The sequence below is a fragment of the Nicotiana sylvestris genome, chromosome 11 (assembly GCF_000393655.2).
Source record: "Nicotiana sylvestris chromosome 11, ASM39365v2, whole genome shotgun sequence".
Taxonomy (NCBI): domain Eukaryota; kingdom Viridiplantae; phylum Streptophyta; class Magnoliopsida; order Solanales; family Solanaceae; genus Nicotiana; species Nicotiana sylvestris.
This window is the reverse complement of record NC_091067.1, coordinates 30857049-30877060: the sequence shown is the minus strand read 5'-3', so window position 1 is coordinate 30877060 and position 20012 is coordinate 30857049. Positions and strand designations below refer to the sequence as shown.

General features: G+C 35.7%; 2 protein-coding genes across 2 annotated transcripts; one reads left to right on the top strand and one right to left on the bottom strand.

Annotated features, from left to right (window-relative positions):
• Positions 1–7255: 7255 nt before the first annotated feature.
• On the top strand, positions 7256–12532 carry LOC104240451 (uncharacterized). The gene is made up of 5 exons (XM_009795294.2): positions 7256–7756; positions 9172–9275; positions 9533–9709; positions 9978–11824; positions 12203–12532. The coding sequence occupies exons 1-5, from the start codon at positions 7596–7598 to the stop codon at positions 12350–12352; spliced, it is 2439 nt and encodes an 812-aa protein (XP_009793596.1). The 5' UTR covers positions 7256–7595; the 3' UTR covers positions 12353–12532.
• Positions 12533–13437: 905 nt separating this feature from the next.
• On the bottom strand, positions 13438–15356 carry LOC104240450 (cytochrome P450 89A2-like). The gene has a single exon (XM_009795293.2). It carries the CDS (start codon positions 15354–15356, stop codon positions 13809–13811), a length of 1548 nt encoding a protein of 515 aa, XP_009793595.1. The 3' UTR covers positions 13438–13808.
• Between the last annotated feature and the right edge of the window lie 4656 nt (positions 15357–20012).

Here is a 20012-nt window from a genome sequence, read left to right as displayed (position 1 = left end):
GTCTTCTTGTGCTTGAGTCAAATTCTGCACGAGCTCTCCAGCATAAGCCTCTTTCTCACAAAAGAGAGACTTCAACTCTTTAATCTCTTCACTTGCCTTGGACAGCTGCTCGGAGAAAGAGTTTTCAAGACGAGCCTTTTCTTTATCCGCTTGACTTGAGGAAGCCTTTTCAACTGCCAACTTTGAAGTCAAGACCCGTACCTGCTGCTCCAAGGTACTATTACTTTCTTCTAAGTACTCCACATCAATTTGGAGGCTTTTATATTGTTCCTTCCAATTGCACGCCTCTAATTGAGAATCACGAACTAATTTCTCTGATAGGGCAACCCTTTTCATCACCTCTGTGCCGATAAGATTGACCTATAAAAAAAGAAAAGGAAGGGAAATGAGAATCTCAAAGATAGGAAAATTTTAAAGCACATCAAAGGGAAAAAGAGAAGGAGAATACCTTTAAAGAAGCGTGCACAATATCATTCATCAAAGTCAAGGAGCTATGGCTCTCTAGCTTGGCTCTTTCAATTGGTCCGATTAAGGGCTTTAGCCATGCATCTGCTTGACCCAATTTCCTTAAGAGATTGCCCTCAGCAGGGAATTCAATGATCACTTGCCTCATAGCACCACTCGTACTTGAGGAGCCAACTTCAGCACGGTGAATGATTGGGGGAGGAATTGTTGAAGGAAGAACAGTGGAAGTAGGGGCAATGGAAGTAGTAAAGACAGTCTGGGGAGGAACGGAAATAGCCGAGATCGGCAAAGAAGGAGTCATAAATACATGAGTAGAAAAAGAAGCCAGAGGTGCTTCATCCAAAACTGGGCCTAAGCCTTCACCACCAAACCCGCTGATAAAAAGCTGCTCAACAGAGTCATGAGCAGCAGCGGGAGCAACATCATCGTCAAGAATCACTATCGGGGCTTCAATAGACTCGGTAAGGGGAATAGAACGGCGGGGGGATGCTTCTTCTTCATCATCATAAATGATGCGTCTTCGAGCCCGTGGCCTTGTTATCAAAGAGCCCCCGTCTTCCTCTTCTTCATAGCCCTAGTCATTAACAACTTTTCTTTTCGATGAAGAACCCAAGATTATTTCTTGGGCCCTTTCTAAAGAGATACGAGAAGATGTGACCGCCTCGGCAGTAACTCCTCGAATAGCAAATCCTGATAGAAAGAAGGATTGAAATTAGTTCAGAGAAATAAAAAAAATATATGTAAGTTAAAAGCTCTTACCATGAGTTTTTACTTTCCAACCAAATCATTGAGAAATGGTTTTCCAAGATCTACCATCCATTGGCGCAATCTTCAATAGCTTGTCTACCCAATCACGGAAATTGGGAACATCTTCTACAACTCCCATGGTTGCTGAAAAAGAAAGGCAAAATTAGAAAAATCAACAAAATTGAAGAAAAAGATACGAGAAAGTTAGAAGACTCACGTGCAAAATTTCACTTCTCAGGGAAGGGAACGTTCTCATCACCCACTAAATCAACAGTGGGGGCAGCAACAAACCTGGCATACCAGCCACGGTCTTTGTCATCTTCAGGGATAACTAGAACTCTTTTGCTCCTGGCTACTAGTGTAAAAACACTATTGCGAAAGAGTCTAGAGTAGTAAAGGTGAATTAGATGCGGGAAAGTAAAAGGCACACTGGCTGTGTTGGTCAAATGCCTCAAACAGGCGACAAACCTCCATATTATTGGGCCAATTTGACCCAAGCAAACATCAAAGAAACAACAGAACTCGAGAATAACAGGATCGATAACAGGTTTGAATCCTAAAGTGAAAGGGTACGTATAGACAAATGAAAATCCGGTTAAGTAGGAGGTAATTCTTTGATTCGGGTTGGGAATAATGATAGGAAAGTCATGATCCCAATGGCAGTCTCTACGAACTAAAGAAATCAAACATTCAGTAATTTGAGTGGGATAGATGTCAACACGGTCAAAAGAAGATACTTGATTTTTAAGAGATTCTCTGTCATTGAAAAAAGATAATTCTGCAGGAACTATTTCTTCTACTAAAGGTTCACGAAGAGGTTCAGAAGGTTCTTTACCCCTAGAAGAAGATCTTTGTGAAAGAGAACCCCTAGTTTTAGAAGAGGGGCCAGAACTAGGCGAAGGAAGAGAAGAACCACGCAAGGATGAAGATCCCAAATTATGAAGCCTACCTCCTCTTCTGCTCCTACTGGGGACATCAGGGAAGTTATCAACTATGGGGACCCTTCTAGGGTTAGCGTTTGATGAAGGCATGATGATACGATGAAGAAGCAAAAAGAGATTTGAGAAAATGGGATGTTTAGAAAACTTTATGTGGTAAAGACAAATAAGGAAGTTATATTTATATTGATAAGCAACCGCCAAAGGAAAAGGTACAATGATGGAAGAACCATAATAATGATAACTGACGCTTCGTGAATAGTGAAGCCGTGAAAAGGCCTTAAAAAGAGCTGCAAAACTGCAGAACTAATGAAAAGATGACACGTGTGAAGAGTATTAAATGGAAGGGACAATTAAAGCATCGATTCTGTCATAGCATTAATGGTGACAAAAATCCTCATTTTTAATGAAATTCACTTCCCAAATATTCAATCGATGAATAAATGGCAAGTGGGGGGATTATCTGTATTGGGAAAAATTGAGTTTACATATTAAAGTGGTGTAAAGATGACGTGTCATGACACATAGACTGGTCAAAGAGATACAACTGGCAAAGAGGCACGAGTTGCAACAGATGCGAGCAGAGGCAAAAGAAGAGGCAGGAGCGGTTATGTAAAAGACTCAACGCTCGTGCTTATTTAAGTCCAAGAATTAAGGGGAATGAATCTGACATTACATAGGAGTATAGATACAGTATTTATTGAGCCTTGAATACTAAAAACGTTAGAAAATCTGCATTAAATGCAATGATTATGTAACGTAGCATTTAATATCTTTAATTGTCCATAATGGCCTTATTATGACAAAGACAAAGCGCATATTCCCAAAATAGCTATAAAAGGGGGAGAGTGGGTCAATTGTAAGACACACGAAAAAACAATCTGAATATACTGGTTTACTTGCTTTCTTCTGATTATATCATTGCTAGTAAAATTACTCTCTTTCATATATATTTTTAATTATCAGTAACCCGAGTTCTTCTAAAATTAAAGTTTTGACCGAAATCTCACTTTTTGGTTAAACATAAGGAACAAAAGTATTTAATGCCACAGAATTTGGTATATTGTTATTTATTTAAATTTTTTTCCAACCACCAATTTATTATTATAAAGGTAACAAGAAGGGGATTTTGTTTTTGCTTCTACATTTATTCCATATGCAAAATTTCCACGTAGGTAAGAATATATTGTCGGTGCAGACCAATTATTTGAAACTTTTAGCTGCTTTTCTATAACTAGCTAGATCATAACTTCATGTTGACCAAAAAAAAAAAAACTATTTACCTTGAATTAGATTTTACTCCAACTTATTGTTTCTGTAACAACTGACAACTAAATTAAATTTTATATGCTCATATCCCCTACATCACATTTAACTTCCACAAAAAGAATCTATTGATGTGCCTAGGGAAAAAGTTATAATGTGTTCAATGAAAGCAAAATATCATTAAGAATTGTTTTGACAGACATCATAAGTGGCAAACCATTAACTTGACTAAGTTCTTTTTTTACTTTTATTTTCATTTCTTTTTCGGATACCACGCATAACATGAATTTATTGCATTGGACTGCGGTATAAGGTAAAGCTTTGTCATGCTCATTAAAAGGGGAAACATTTTTTACAAAAACAAAAAATTCTTATTCAAAATTCGAACTCAGGACCTCATTATAAATGACAAACAAAACTCATATAATATGCTCACTTTTTAATTTGGTAATTCATCTAAATTTGACATCCACTCCTCACCTTCCAAAGAAGAATACAAAGATAATAAATTGTGATAGTTAATATCCACAAAATCTCCTAGTCATTTCTTGTCGTTATTATTTAAAAATAATAAGCTAAAGAAAATTTTATTTTATTTTGATTTACTCATCTGCTATCCAAACATAAAAAGGGAAAATGCACAGTTAGCCACTAATAAGACATATATTTACTTTTAAGCCACTATTTCAAATGTCTTTAGTCTTTAGTCACTACTTTAATAAACTTTACCCGCTCGGACGAAAATACCCTTCTGCTCATAAAGTTCAGGACCAAGTGTCCCTAACTTATGAGCTTGTTACTGTAAGTTCAGGACTAACTGTCCTTAATTTATGAGCTTATAAGTCTAAGTTTAGGACTACTTGTCCTTAACTTTTGAACATGTAACTCTAAGTTTAGAGACTACATGTCCTTAACTTTTGCTTGGAACTCGAAGTTCAGGACTACTTGTCTTTAATTTTTGTGTTTGTAACTCTAAGTTAAGGACCAAATGTCCTTAATTTTTGAACTTCCAACTCTAAGTTCAGGACCAAGTATCTTTAACTGATGAGCTTGTTATTGTAAGTTCAGGACTAGTTGTCCTTGATTTATGAGCTTGTAAGTCTAAGTTAAGGACTACCTGTCCTTAGTTTTTGAGCTTGTAACTTTAAGTTAAGGACTTTATGTCCTTAGTTTTTGAGCTTATAACTCTAAGTTCAGGACTACCTATCCTTAACTTCTGTGCTCGTAACTCTAAATTAAGAACTAACTGTCTTTAATTTCTGTGCTTATAACTCTAAGTTAAGGACCAAGTGTCCTTAATTTTTGAACTTCAAACTATTAAGTGGCAGCAAAATCTCTACTTTGGTCAACATAAAACAACCCGAAGATAAAAATTACTTTGCATATTCTCATCGAATTGCCAATCAAAGGGGTTATATCAAAATATTGCAAGATTGCGTAGTAATCGGGAGAATTTCAAATTGGAAATACGAGACACTTTTGGGAAAGATTGTTGGGACGTGAGTGATGTCGGGTTCCAAGCACTCAAATACTTGAAATTATTAAACTTCATGGATATTAGAGAATGGAAAGCAAAATTTTTACTCTGGTCAAGATAAAAACAATCCTGTACGTTTCTTTACATTGGTATAACATGGACAGAAAAGAGATAGAAGAAAGGATAATATCGTCTTTTCATATTAATTTTGTCAGGTGTTTGCCATAATTTTCTTACAATATTTGGTTTTCCTATTTGTTGTAGGAAAGGGTAATATAATTACCTTAATTGGGTTTTCCTTTTTGTAGAAGGAAATTATACTTCTCCTATACTTGGCTAGTCCTTTTTCTTGTAGGAAAAGGTTTGGAGTTATATAAATTGAAGATCCGTCCTTCTCATTCAGTAGCATCCACAATGTAGTCATAGGGGCTTGAGAGTAGTATTTAGGGGAGAATTTTGCGGGACAAGTGTTAGTGTGTCACTTGTGTTTGCCTCTTCGTGAGGTTGTTCTCTCGATATTTTATACTCTCTTTTTATATAGTGGATTGCTCATCTCCGCGGTGGACATAGGTCAGTTGACCGAACCACGTTAAATGTTTGTGTCTCTTTTGGTATATTTTTCCTTTGTTGTATGATTTATCGTCGCTCAAGGTTTGTTTTGCTAGCTTCCGCATGACACCTGATTTTTTCGGTCCTAACAAATTTTAATAGACTAGTGACTATTTTTGCTAAGCATTAAAAATATTGGATAAAAAGTAAATACTACTTTAAAAAGTGGCTACCCCACACAATTTTTCCACATAAAAATTCCATTAATCTCAATTTACAATTTTACATTAGATAGACTTACTAAAAGATAAACAACTCTCTAAGTAAGATTTAGATTCTCAATATTTGAATTCGAGACTCTTTATGGCCGTACTTTTAGTGATAAAATAATTTTGCTTTTTTCATTTATTTCTATTTTCAAGAGAACTTGGAATTTGGAAATAAGGAGTAATTACTATTATACGCTCTAACGAAATAAATTTTGCAAAAATCTAACTATATTATATCTGGATTGGCCTTTCACTCCTATTGTTTTATAGTTTGGCATCTTTAATCGAAACCTAATACTCTTGTTTTTTATTTTCAAGAGACCGATCCCTTAAGTACAGTAACATTTGTGAGAGAGTCATGATTATGAATAGGGGTGTTCATGGTTCGGTTTGGCCGGTTTTTAATTAAAACCAAAACTAAATCAATTTGATCGGTTTTTAAAATTTTAAAACCAAAACCAAACCAAATTACATACAAACCATCGGTTTGGTTGTTGTTGGTTTGTTTCGGTTTTTCGGTTCCTAGTAAGCTAATGATAAGTCGATAATAGTAAAACAACACTAGACAACAATCTGAAAATAATTTGCTAAATTTATGCTTTTTTTTATATTTATTTCGGAACTGAAAGTTTATTTACCTGTTTATACGAAAAAAATGAACAAAAAACAAACTAAAAGTTTACTTTCTCAAGCTTTAGCTATTATAGTCTTGCAATTTGAGTTTGTTTTCTTTACTCTTGTCGTAGATTTTTTTTTTCTAACTCTTTTATTAGGAAAAAGTATGTGTGTAGGTTAGAGAATTAGATTCTCTTAAGGAAAAGAAAATTGGTCGAATCCTATTCTTTTGGGCCTAGGCAATCTTTTAAGATATAAATAGGATAAATCAAAATTTAAAATAATAATTAAAATGCATAAAGTATTTAAAATTATTTACGAAAAGATATTATGTCATATATCAATAATTATTCATATTTTTATATAATTAATCGGTTCGGTTCGATTTTTTCGGTTTTTTATAATAGAACCAAAACCAAATCAAATATTATCGGTTTTTAAAATTTAAAACCAAAACCAATCCAAATCAAGAAAAATATCAATTTACTTAATCGATTTGGTTCGATTTTTCGGTTTGAATCGGTTTTCTGTCAAACCGTGAACAGCCCTAGTTATGAACAGAAGTGGACACTTCAACTTCAACCCCCCTCCCTCAAAAAAAAAAAAAAGTTGACCCCCTCAAGACTCATTTATTACAACAAACACACAAAAGCATATGTCAAGCACTTGCCTTCCACAATTTAGCTTTTATTTCTTCTATTTCCTTTTTGTTATTTACCAAACAAAAACAAACTTCTTATTTTCCTCCCTTTATTCTCTCCCTAGATTTTCTCTTTCTACAAAAAGAAAAAACCGAGTAAATATAAGGAAAAGGGTAAATCAAAACACAGAAATTCATCAGAAAATTCTTCAAGATTAGACCACTGACCACCCAATAGCAAATTCCCATTTTTTGTCTATAAAACTTTTGCCCCTTTTTTTTCTCCCATAAATTTAGCTCAATTCTCTCTCTTTTTTCTCCCTCTAAATGAAAATTCTCTGTTAATTTCTTTACATTTCCCAGAAAATTTTGACCCTTAATTTCAGCTATTTTCTTTATAATTTTTTCCCGTTAATATAACTTTCTTGAATCTTGGCTCTAATTTTTCAATTTCTTGTTGAAAAATAGCCTATATGAGGAGATTTAGCACATGGGGTCTTCAAATATTTCAACTTTACAACTTTATGTGCTCTGGTTATTGGTTTGATTGATTCTTGGTGAGGTTTTAGCAGCTGGGTGTTTAATAATTTCTCAATTTCTTAGCTAAAAATCAAATTTTTGGTCAAAAAATGGCTACAATTGCAATTGAGTCAGCAGTGATGTTTGAGTCCTCACGTCGTTTTGGAGATCTGAGAGGAATCCGGTGGCGTATTGATTTGGGGATTTTGCCTTCTTCTCCTTCGTCAACCATTGATGATCTTCGCCGTGTTACCGCTGACTCACGTAGAAGGTATAAAATTTGTTTTTTTTTCTTTTACCCTTTTGGCTATTTTGCTCGATTCTGTTGATTTTCTTGTTTCTTGTAATAAAAGGTAGAAACTTTACATAATGGTAACTTTACATTTTGTGTTGATTTTTAATTATAGCCTCTAGCTAGATCATATATCAAGTTGAGGTTTTGTATGCAATTTGCTTTTTCTTTGACCCTTTTGGCTGTTATGCTTGTTGCTGTTGATTTTCTTGGTTATTTAATTTGAAAAACCAGTAACTTTACATAATGGTAATTTTACATTTTCTGTGATTTTTAGTTATAGCCTCTGATGCCATCATATCTCAAGTTGAGGTTTCGTATTTTGTTGCCAATGTTTTTGGAGAAGATATGCAATTTGCTTTTTGGCGTTGACCCTTTTGGCTATTATGTTGGTTTCTGTTGATTTTCTTGTTTGTTGTAATAATAAAGTAGAATCTTTGCATTTTTTTTGTTGATATTTAGTTATAGGCCGGAAACAACCTCTCTGCCCTTCCAAGGTAGGGGTGAGGCTGTGTACATCTTACCCTCCCCAGACCCCACTTGTGGGAATATAGTGGGTTGTTGTTGTTGTTGTTGAAATTTAGTTATAGGCTTTGTTCACATCATATATCAAGTTGGGTTTTTGTATTTTGTTGCAGATGTTTTTGAGATGTTCTCAGATTTCTAATCTTTGATTTGTCAACAATATATTGCATGATATGTTAAAAAGTGCAGATTTTTTTAAAATCTAATAAGTTAACAAATTGGTAAAAGTTCACAATTTTGCATAAGTTTCTGTGAAAATTTGCTGCAAGCCTTTTACATTCCTGAATCAGTTTCGTCTGGTTTCCTATATATTACAAACTGCAAGCAATAGCACATAGTTCAAATTGCATAAGCTACTCATCAGCTTTGCAGTGGCCTATTTCTGGCTGTTGCTTTTGTGGATTCGGTAATTTAAAAAAATTGGAATCCTATTTTGTTGATGTCATGCCATGTGGCTTCATCTCTCAAGTTAAGGTTTTGTGTTAATGATGTATTGACATGTTTTCTGTAGTTGCTTGTTTGCTGGTATAGAATATTATGTTGCTAGCAGTTGACTTGTGTGGTCATCTTTTTGTCATTGTTTTTTTGTCAGTTTATTTGGAGTCATTGTTCTGAGTTTTATTTACATGTTATAGTTTTGTCTAATGGTGTATTGGGTTGTTTACTGAATATCAAATGGTCATGTCTTGAGGGTTTTCTTTCTCCAAGTCTCTACATGGGAGATTGTGGGTTTTGATCGTACTGTTTCTTTTCAATTTCATGATCTAGATTCCAGTGTGTTAGTTTTCTTTTTATTTCTATGTTCTCAGTATGATAAAGAGGTTCTTAATACATAATGTTTTTGTGTAACACGTTTTATGTTTGTGTAGGTATGCTTCTTTGAGAAGACAGCTTCTTATTGATCCGCATATTCCTAAAGATGGAAGTAATTCTCCTGATCCTGTCATAGACAATCCATTGTCACAAAACCCTGGTAGGATATCTGCATCATATTTTCAAGTCATTTTCTTGTCTCTTAGTTTTAGCAAGTGCAATGCTGAAAACTGTTCAAGCTTGAGCACCTTCGAACATTTGAATCTTGTTAATTAGACCATCCTGAGGAAACAATTATTTGGGTCCTGCAATATGAAATGTATATCTCCATTTTACTCAATCTTTCATTACAAAGTACTTAGAATAAAACTGTAACTTGTCATTGAGTACATGCATATGATTGGTGTGGTAATGCAGATAGCATGTGGGGTCGCTTCTTCAGGAATGCTGAACTGGAGAAGATGGTTGACCAGGATCTTTCGCGTTTATATCCTGAGCATGGTAGCTATTTCCAGACTCCTGGATGCCAAGCCATGTTGAGGAGAATTCTACTACTTTGGTGCCTTAGACATCCAGAGTATGGTTACAGACAAGGTAAATCATAATGTTGACAAACTTATTATGCGCTACTGCTTACTGTGGAAGCGTAATTGGCCTTTTCTAGTTTGTGGCGTCTTGTATAAGATATATGTTCAGTTCTTAACTAGTGAATCAAGATGAAAGTCCTTCAAGCTTAGCAACCAGAGTGCAGGCAATCATGATCTTGAATTTGCCATGTAAACCTAGTGGCAAAATCGCTAATCGTCTGTCCTGTTTGTCTTCTCATTATATTAATGAAGAAACTTTCTGCTTTGGTTTGCAGGGATGCATGAACTGTTGGCCCCACTTCTCTATGTCCTTCAAGCTGATACGGAGCAGCTTTCTGAAGTTAGGAATCTTTATGAGGATCATTTTGCTGACAAATTTGATGGGTTCTCATTTCATGAAAATGATTTGACATATAAATTTGACTTTAAAAAATTCTCGGAATCTGTGGAAGATGACAATGGATCTCAGAAGAGTCCAGTGAAAATTACTAGTTTAAGTGAACTTGATCCGAAGGTTCAAGCAGTTATTTTATTAAGTGATGCATATGGTGCCGAAGGTGAGCTTGGTATTCTTCTATCAGAGAAGTTTATGGAGCACGATGCGTATTGTATGTTTGACGCTCTAATGAGTGGGGCTGGTGGTGCTGTTGCTATGGCGGAATTTTTTTCCCCTTTACCATATGGTAACTCGCATACTGGATGTCCCCCTATCATTGAAGCTTCAGCATCATTATACCATTTGCTTTCGCTAGTCGATTCTTCTCTCCACAGTCATCTTGTCGAACTAGGGGTTGAACCACAATATTTTGCGCTTCGCTGGTTTCGAGTACTATTTGGGCGTGAATTTGCGCTTGAAGACCTGTTGATAATCTGGGATGAAATTTTTGCATGTGACAACAAGAAGTTGGAGAAGCCTTGTGAAAATGATACCGAGTCCAGCTCTGGTGTCTTAAATTCATCCAGGGGAGCATTTATATCAGCTTTTGCTGTTACTATGATACTTCATTTGAGGTCTTCATTACTTGCCACCGAGAACACTACTACTTGCCTCCAAAGATTGCTAAATTTTCCAGAAGATATTAATCTAGGAAAACTGATAGCTAAGGCAAAATCATTGCAGTTGCTGGCAGTGGATGCCAACAATTCAGCTCCATTAATTGATCATACTGGGATCTATGGTAAAAATCAGTCAACGGTTGTAAGAGGTCATAGCCATTCAGTTGATTTAAGCTCCCCAAAAACTCCTCGAGGTCCTGTAGTACCTGAAAGCTATTGGGAAGAGAAGTGGAGAGTTTTACACAAGGAAGAAGAGCGCAAGCAAAATAGTGCGGAAAAACAAGTTCCAAACCGAAGAAAAGGTTGGTCTGAGAAAGTGAGGTTGCGTCTTACTAGAACTGAGTCTGCTCCAACTCCATCTACAGTTGATAATGGAAAAAAAGCTCCCAAGTCAGTGAGGAGAAGTTTGTTGAAAGATCTTGCTCAGCAGCTTGGTGCTGATGAAGATATAGAAAAGCTTATTGATGATGAAAATATAGAGCAGGAAGCTCCAGTTGACGTTGTCGGACAAGATTGTAATGATGGAAATTTTACTTGCACGTCTGATCAGTCATGCTCCACTGGAAGTGCCGCTAGTGAACAGAATTCATCTATTTTCTCAGATCCTCCAAGCCCTATTAGTGATGCAAATGATCAGGAAAATAGATCTGAAAGAAGTAGTGTTGCATCAAATTTCTCAGCCGATGAAAATGATGCTGATGGAAATAGTGGTGAGGCATCTTGTACCAATCTAGAAGTCTCACCCCTTATTTCTGTTCCCCCTCAGCAGACCTCGCTAAAATCTGAAGAAAGTGCTGACTCTGGGGGAAAAGGCCCAGTAGGCTTTAAGGAGCGGAAACTTCTATCTGGTAAATTTCAGTGGTTATGGAAATTTGGACGAAATGGTGGTGAGGAGACGTCTGAAAAAGGTATCTGTGACTCCACGAAAGCTTGCAATAGTGGGAATTATCCAGACAGTGCTGCTGATACATCTAATAACAGTGGAATTAGCAAGGGAGAATCTGTAGACCAGAATTTAATGGTTAGTTTGAGAAATCTCGGGCAGTCAATGCTTGAGAATATCCAGGTAAGAATAATATCATGCTAAACTCGTCTATATTGTTTTAACTTATATCATATCAAAAGTATAGAACTTACATGGATTTTCGGAACTCACCTGCAACTTACTTAGGACAGGTTCTATCCATCCATCTTATTACGATTAAACCAAATACATTGAGTTGTCTACTTAGATCCATCAGTACATCTGTATCCACATAAAGTAATGTTATATTTGCGTTATTGAGAACCTTCTTTGTGTTATTTATTTCTGTGATTTTGCAATAACAGCAGTCTGTTTATGTGATAACTGTTGCACTATGTACTTATCTACCAACGTAAGTTATATACTATGCTCACTATGATATGGTCTGTTCATTAATTCAAGAATCATCATTTTGTGCAGGTGATTGAATCAGTTTTTCAGCAAGATCGCGATCAAGTTGGGACCTTAGAAAACCTTTCAAAAAATGTTCTAGTTGGTAAAGGACAAGTAACAGCCATGGCAGCTCTCAAGGAGCTTCGGAAAATCAGCAACCTCCTCTCGGAGATGTAATGAGACATAGAGTACGTTAAATATGTATATATAGATTTAGTAATTTAAAGCACTCGAATGCAGAATAATCAAGTCCTATTCGGCTTCTCATATCTCTTGATTGTGAGTGATTCAAAATTTTGGCATGTACCCGGATCTTATTATGTAAATACAAAATCCCCTTCAAGTTTCATTGCTCAATTATGAAATGTAACAGTGATATGTTGTTAGAAGTGCAGTTCTGCTTTCCACTTACAAGCTATGAGGGAACTCTCTCAAATAAGTTGATGGTTAGCTTAAAATTAATCAAATTCTGATGATGTCTTTGATTTGAAAAGAAGGGTTTATATGGTAGTTGTCAAACCTCTTGCAATAATTCAGCTACAGTCGAACTTCTCTATAACAGTCTCATTTGTTTCGAATTTTTTTGGTTGTTATAGCGAAATGCTATTATAGAGAACATATGTTCCATAAAAACTTGACTTTTATAGTGAATGGTTGTTATGTACTGTATAGAGATGTTGATCGCTCTAGTAGTAAGAGTTATCGGATGTTGTATAGAGATGTTGATCGCTCTAGTAGTAACAGTTATCGGATGTTGAATGGTCTGGTCAACTCGTTCCAATCCTGAGTGTCCCGAAAACCACATTTTCCAAATGAACTAGAGCTAATCCGAATTGATCTTATTCTTTTGTAATGAAAGTTATATTTTTAGACAATGAATATGTAGAGATGTATTCCTTAAAAAAACGAGAAGTATTTGAGTGGGTCCCAGAAAGGAAGGGGAAATTCTTTTTGCTATTGCAGTTTCTTGGGGTTGACACTTGATTGATTAGATGGAATAAGGAAAGAAATGTGCAGAAACTCGTAAGAAAGATAAATTCCATTTCTTTCCATCATAATATTTGGACCCCTTTAGAATTTCCCAAACACAGATCTCCAGTTGCTTAAAGTTAAATTATATATGTGCAAGTGGCAAGATGTTAGCATCTCTTCTACTACATCTACAATTCTAAGTGAAGTCCAAAACGCAGGCCTCACATTTGGAGAAATGATTCAATTCCCATATACCAGAATAACAATGTTGTCAGCCCTGAAGCGAGGCTCAAACACATTGAGCGCTTCGCCTCGCTTTGTGGGCGCTTTAGTGTCGCATCAAAGCTCTAAGGCATACTTTTCCTTGCCAATGAGTGTAATCCTGAAAAGATGACCTTAAACAATTGATATTTCACTTTATCATGATCTTTTTTCAATTTCTTTGTCCATATATTTGTTATTCATGTTTGTAATGATTAGTCTTGGACTACATGCACATTTTTACTTTTTCTCCCATTGCGCCTTTTTTCGTTAAAGCCCACGCTTTATTTGCGCTTTGCGCTTAAAGCCTCAACGGACCTTAGAGATTTTTTTGCGCTTTTCGCCTTTGATAACACTGCAGAATAATACACTTCTATGTTTGCTTCATTAAGGTCACATGTCACTGATTTACTCTGGGAAGGACGCGAGCACGCAATGGATTCTTCATGACAACAGTGAGTTCCTGCAGTTCAGATAGACCAACGTCGTCTCCATCCACACCCTTCCACTCGAAATGCCAGATCAAATTAGCCACAAAGTACTCTAAATGGAGCATGGCTAAACCATAGCCTGGACATACTCTTCTCCCAGCACCAAACGGCATCATCTTGATATCTCTACTCCCTATTATATCAAATGCTTCTGTTGTATCATGATCTAAGAATCTATCTGGTTTAAAATCCAAGGGATTCTCCCACACTTCTGGATCCAAACCAATGTCCGCAACCATGAAATTGATCGTTGAATCCTTAGGTATGGCATAGCCGTTGAGTTCCACTTCCTCTGTCACCGCGTGAGGCAGCAGCAAGTGAACTGGTGGATGCCGCCTTAGACCTTCCAAGATCACTGCTTTTAAGTAAGGCATTTTTTGTACATCTTCCTCTTTCACTATGTTCGTTTTTCCTTCGTTCGGGTTCCCTGTGTTAACTACCTCACATATTTCTTGGTATAATTTTTCCTGAATAGAAGGGTATTTGACTAAGTTGGCCATAATCCATTGCAATGAGGTGGACGTGGTATCAGTGGCTGCATTGAGGAACTCGCTGCAGAGGCTAATTATCTGTCCAAGATTAAGCTTCTTCTTTTCCTCCTGCACAGGCGCCACTTTTGCTTCATCTTCTGTTTCTTGATTCGAACCATCACTAATCTTTTCAGATGATTTAGCCGTCATTCGTGCCTGGATCAGAGGGATAAAGATTCCCTCTTGCTCTTGTTGCAGTTGTACGAGCTCTTCCCAACGATTCTTGAAAATGATCTTTCCTAGTCCTCTCGGGAAGAATTTGATCAGTTTTTTGAATCTGCTATTACTTAGTAGCCACCTCCGTTGTGTATCTTCAATCTGTTTAGCTCGAACCCCCTCGATCTTTTCCCCGAAGCACATTAGTAGAAGAAGACAGAACATGGCATGCTGAAAATGATCAATTAATCTCGCAACTTGTCCAGAGTCTGATTGAGCATGACGGAGCCGTTGAATAAGGATACTGAGCGCCCAAGATCGGGCGTTTGAGTAGCAGTTGACGCGAGATGGTTGGACGATTTCAGAGGTAAGGTTTCGACGAAGGAGACGCCATAAGGGGCCATAAGGGGAAAAGCTAATGTTAACCCGTTGACTATTAACAGTCTGCATATCCTTTGGCCGATCAGAGAAAACAGCGCTGTGCTGGACTAAAGCTTGGTAGGCTAATGAGTGGCTAGCGACGAATATGGAAGGACGAAGAGATCCAATTCTGAGGTTGATGAGAGGACCATACTTAGTCTTGAGGTCCCTGAGGATGAGTTGTATATCGGCATTAAACCATAGTAAGCACCCAATCGCGCTAAAAGGGAAGGGCCCAGGTGGGAGTTTCTTGTTCTTGTGGTTGGATTTGGAGAAGGTTAATAGATTGAAGATGGATTTCAAGAAGAAAGAGATACATAGAGTGATGATTATCATGAGCCATGATTCCATTGTTTTTTCTGCTCCACTTTCTAAAGTCTCCTCTTCCTTCTATTATACTATATAGAACTGCTTATTGCATCTACTATTCTACAAGTTGACAATTTTTTTAGTAGTGTTGTCACATGTGTGAGGCGAGGGGAGAAGAGAGACAGAGAAACAATAATTAAAAAAAAAAGGAAAAAATAATCATAATAAAACGCCATGACTTAAATTATGCAGACGAATAAAAGTAGTAAACCAATATTGTATCGAACTCTGGGAAATAAAATTAGTAGTACATGATAGCAGAGGCGGACCTATATATTATAATGATGGGTGACCGGACCCTATAAACTTCGGAAAAAATCTTGTATTTGTATATGTATATACCTTGAAAATAGTTAATGTAAAGCGCTTGGCAACCTGAACACTAAAAGCCTTCAGCGTACATTGATTGAATAGAATATTGCACCCTGGCGCCTAAAAATCCTGAGTCCGTCTGTGCATGATAGTTTATTTTATTGGTGCAGTATGTAAATGTTGATTTTATTGAATGTAAGTGTAATGTGGTGTCAGCTCCAATTTCATCAGATTAGCTTCCTTTCTTTCATGTTTGTTTTCTCTTTCTCTCCTATATTTATTAGCTCCGAAAGTCTATAAAATATGAACTATCTTATGGTCGTCTGTTTTGTGAGTTAATATTAAGCCAATGACATTAAAAAGGCTTAAGCTAGTTTTATTTTATCTTAAAGCCAGATTCTGTGATTGAGATGAATGCTCCATCACTAGTGTAATTATTTAATCGTGGTGAGCTACTAGATTAGTTTCTACTTCAACTCAATCAAATATCAACAATATCCACCAATAACCTTAGTTAATTTTGTCACAAAATTCCATCTCCATAAGACTATTGGTGATGTACAAGATAATTAAAATGATTATAACTTACATTTCCATTTTATGGACGTAAACAAATAGATTAAATGTCCTAGCTTAAAACATTTTGAAATATCAAAACAACAAGCATAGTGGCCTAGTGGTAGAATAGTACGATACAAACCTAGGTTCAATTCCTGGCTGGTGCAACAAAGTGCTGTGATAATAAATGTGCACATTGGTGAAAACATGGGTCTTCAACGACTCTCATCATAGAAGATATGGTTTGTACCCACTTTTTAATTTTTTTTAACTTATACCCATTGTTTAAATAACTTCAGGCTTTTTTCTCCTTTTTCTTCATCATCATCATCTTCTTCTTCTTCTTCCTCAGATAACAATGATTTTATATGGTATTTGTGAATATATTTTAAGGAAGTTTATGATGTTTTACAGTAGTGAGCTATTGTGGCGCTTTAGTTTTTACTATTGCTTAAGGTTTTTTCTTTTTCTTTTTCTTAATTACAAAATGGGGTCGTTAGATTTATTATTGTTTTGACAAATCGATAATTGAGGTTTATTCTTGATGATATTTGGAGGTTAAGTTTCAAATTTGAGCTCATTTGGAGTAGATTTAGGTATTAAATCGTATATTGAATTGTTAAAATTCAAAAAACAAATTTCTGTTTCCGGGCAATTTGCACTCCAGGCCTATTTGGCCTTAAGCGCATGAAAACGTTGGTTGTACTTCAGACCCTTTGGCCTTAAGTGCATCTGAAGTGCAATTTTTCACTTCAGACTTATTGGCCTTAAGTAAGGGTGCTTATTAGGTGGTTAATTACGCTTAATGGTTCAGTTTATCGGTTATCGAATTATAAATATAGTAATCCACTAGCCATCCAATAAGACAATGGGTGGATTGATATCGGATTAATGATTATCGGGCAGTTTATTGGCTTAACAAAAAAAACAATCAATACCAAATGGGGGAAGAATAAAAATAGAAAGTCTACCTTGACTCTACTCTCTAGTGATAAAGTCTACCATTTTGAGGAAATATTCTCCCTTGAATCCATCGAGAGATTGTGATACACTTTTTGTTCTTATATCATTCGATCCATCAAACACCTTTGTCTTTTTTCTTAAATCTGCATCTTAAGGCTCATAGTCAATCAAAATCAATTTAAAATGAATGTTTTTGGTCGATTGGTTCTACGGAGTTCTCGCATCGCTTGGTCTGTGGCAGAAAGATGCTAAGATTTTATTTTTAGGTCTTGATAATGTCGGCAAAACTACCACAGTAGACTTTATCGCTAGAAAATGGAGTCAACTGCCACAGTGTTTTAATAGTACTTTATATATATAGGGGGTAAAAGTGTATATATATAAAAAATTAATGGGTCAACGGCTTACCCGATAAGAAAATTGAGTAATCCGCCTCCAAATCATTAAGCCATTAATTTTAAAATCTCAATCTGTTCACCATCCATTACCCTGGTACCCCGATGCCAATAAGCCATCGGTTTGGTTAATGGTTTCGGTTCGGTTTTGAATAGCCCTAGCCTTAAGTGCAGGAAACCGTTTGTTGCGCTTCAGAACTTTTGGCCTTAAGTGCATCTGAAGTGCGACTTTTAACTTCAGACTTATTGGTCTTAAGTGCATCTGAAGTGTAATTTTTACTTCAGACTTATTGCCTTAAGTGTAGGAAAACGTTTGCATTTAAGACCTTTTGGCTGTAAGTGCATCTGAAGTGCAATTTTTCACTTCAGACTTATTGGTCTTAAGTGCATGAAATCATTGGTTGCACTTCAGACCTACTTGGCCTTAAAGTGCATCTGAAGTATAATTTTTTCACTTCATACTATTTTTTTAACTTCAGATCCAATAAGTTTGAAGTTGATCGTAAAGTGGGTAGGCTTGCAATTTCTTTTTATAAAATGGATATAGGTTCAATTGTAATCCCAAAACCGTGTATAGATGCAAAACCCTCGCACAATTGCACCTCTGAGCCTTTACCGTTTTCCCAAGTCTCCTCACTTTCTGGTGTCCCAAAACAAAAAACTTGTTAGTATATTTTTCTATAATATATTTTAGAAAATAATTATAGAGAGAAAAAACTTGTTGTTTAATAGAAGAAATATTTTAAAACTTTGAAATAAATACTTTATGTTTTTATATTAGTAAATGAAATTTTTGCAACAATATCCAAGATAATATATTGCAAACATATGGCTTACCTTTTACTAAGTTGAATTAGTTATTATCAATATGAATAATAAGATGACTATGTGAAGCTATAATTTATTTCTTGGAAGAATGTTGCACTATGTACATCAAGTATGGAGAAAAAAGAGAGAGAAAGTTTTATTATTTTTTGCAATATATATATATATATATATATATATATATATATATATATATATATCAGTAAAGCATGTACACCACATCTCTGATGGGTCTAGGCGCACCTATAAAAAACAGATGTATTAAGGTGTGACCTACAAAATTATGAATTTTAAATAGGAAACTATGCACTTGTATACATGTTCCTCTTTATAATGATTTATGCATACTTTCTTGGTGCATCCTTGGTGCATCCACATGAATCCCCACACATAAGCTTGGCTACCTTGCATAGGCATCTCGGCATGACATTACCTCACGTCATTATGCATGTACTCTGATATTCGCAATTACAATGAAGTGATATCGGCTCCTTGCTCTCCTGCTCAAAGCCAGAGCCATATCACTGAGCAATGATACTTAATAACAATATGCATCGACAATAATAGGATTATAATAAAAATGTATCCACAACTATATGTGTCCAACAGATTGCAACAAACAATGGAAAAATATTAGGAAATGCAATTTGGATGATTTGGCTACAAGTTCAAGACTGGTCTGGGAAAAAGATGATACAACTATTAGAAATGCATGAAGATACTCCATAAATATTTTTCACGTAAATCAATTGATACCCACAAACAGGCAACACCTTCTTTGCTGCAAATACTGAAATCAACAACTTATAAAAATATGTAATTGTGTAATCATAAAAGAACTTATTCAGCACAGTGTTATCCAATGGTAAAAAAACAGGACAAAAATTATATATGCATCAGATACTAATATCAGTATATTGTAAATATATGAGTATCATTCTACTCAACTGGATTAGTTAGCTGGTGAGGAAATGATTGAGTTGTTATTCGAGTTAGTTAGAAGTGGTTAAAGGGAAATTGGGCGAGAAAGTTAGTTAGGAAATAACCAACTACTCTTTCATTACAATTGTGATATATAGACTTGTAATTTCAGTAAAGATCATCAATATATATTTACAATTTGTCTAGATACTACTCTATTCTAAATTCATCTTCTTCATCCCATCATTTAGGTTATCTTCTCGAATTACCCTGCATAATTCCTAAACTAACTATTAAATTCTCGATCTATTGTTTAGTTCCTACGATTCAGTTAACATATCAGTTAACATTAGTTTCAGAGCTGATATATTCTCGGAATAAATGGCTAAAGGAACTAGGTCAAATGGTTAATTTGTTGACTATTAAAAGTCGGCATATCCTTTGGTCGATCAGAGAACATCTCCGTGTTGGACTAACGCTTTCTAGGCTAATGAGTGGCTAGCGATGAATATGGAAGGACGAAGAGATCCAATTCTGAGGTTTATGAGAGGACCATACTTAGTCTTAAGGTCCCTGAGGATGAGTTGTATATCGGTATTAAACCATAGTATGCACCCAATCGCGCTAAAAATGAAGGGTCCAGGTGAAAGTTTCATGTTCTTAT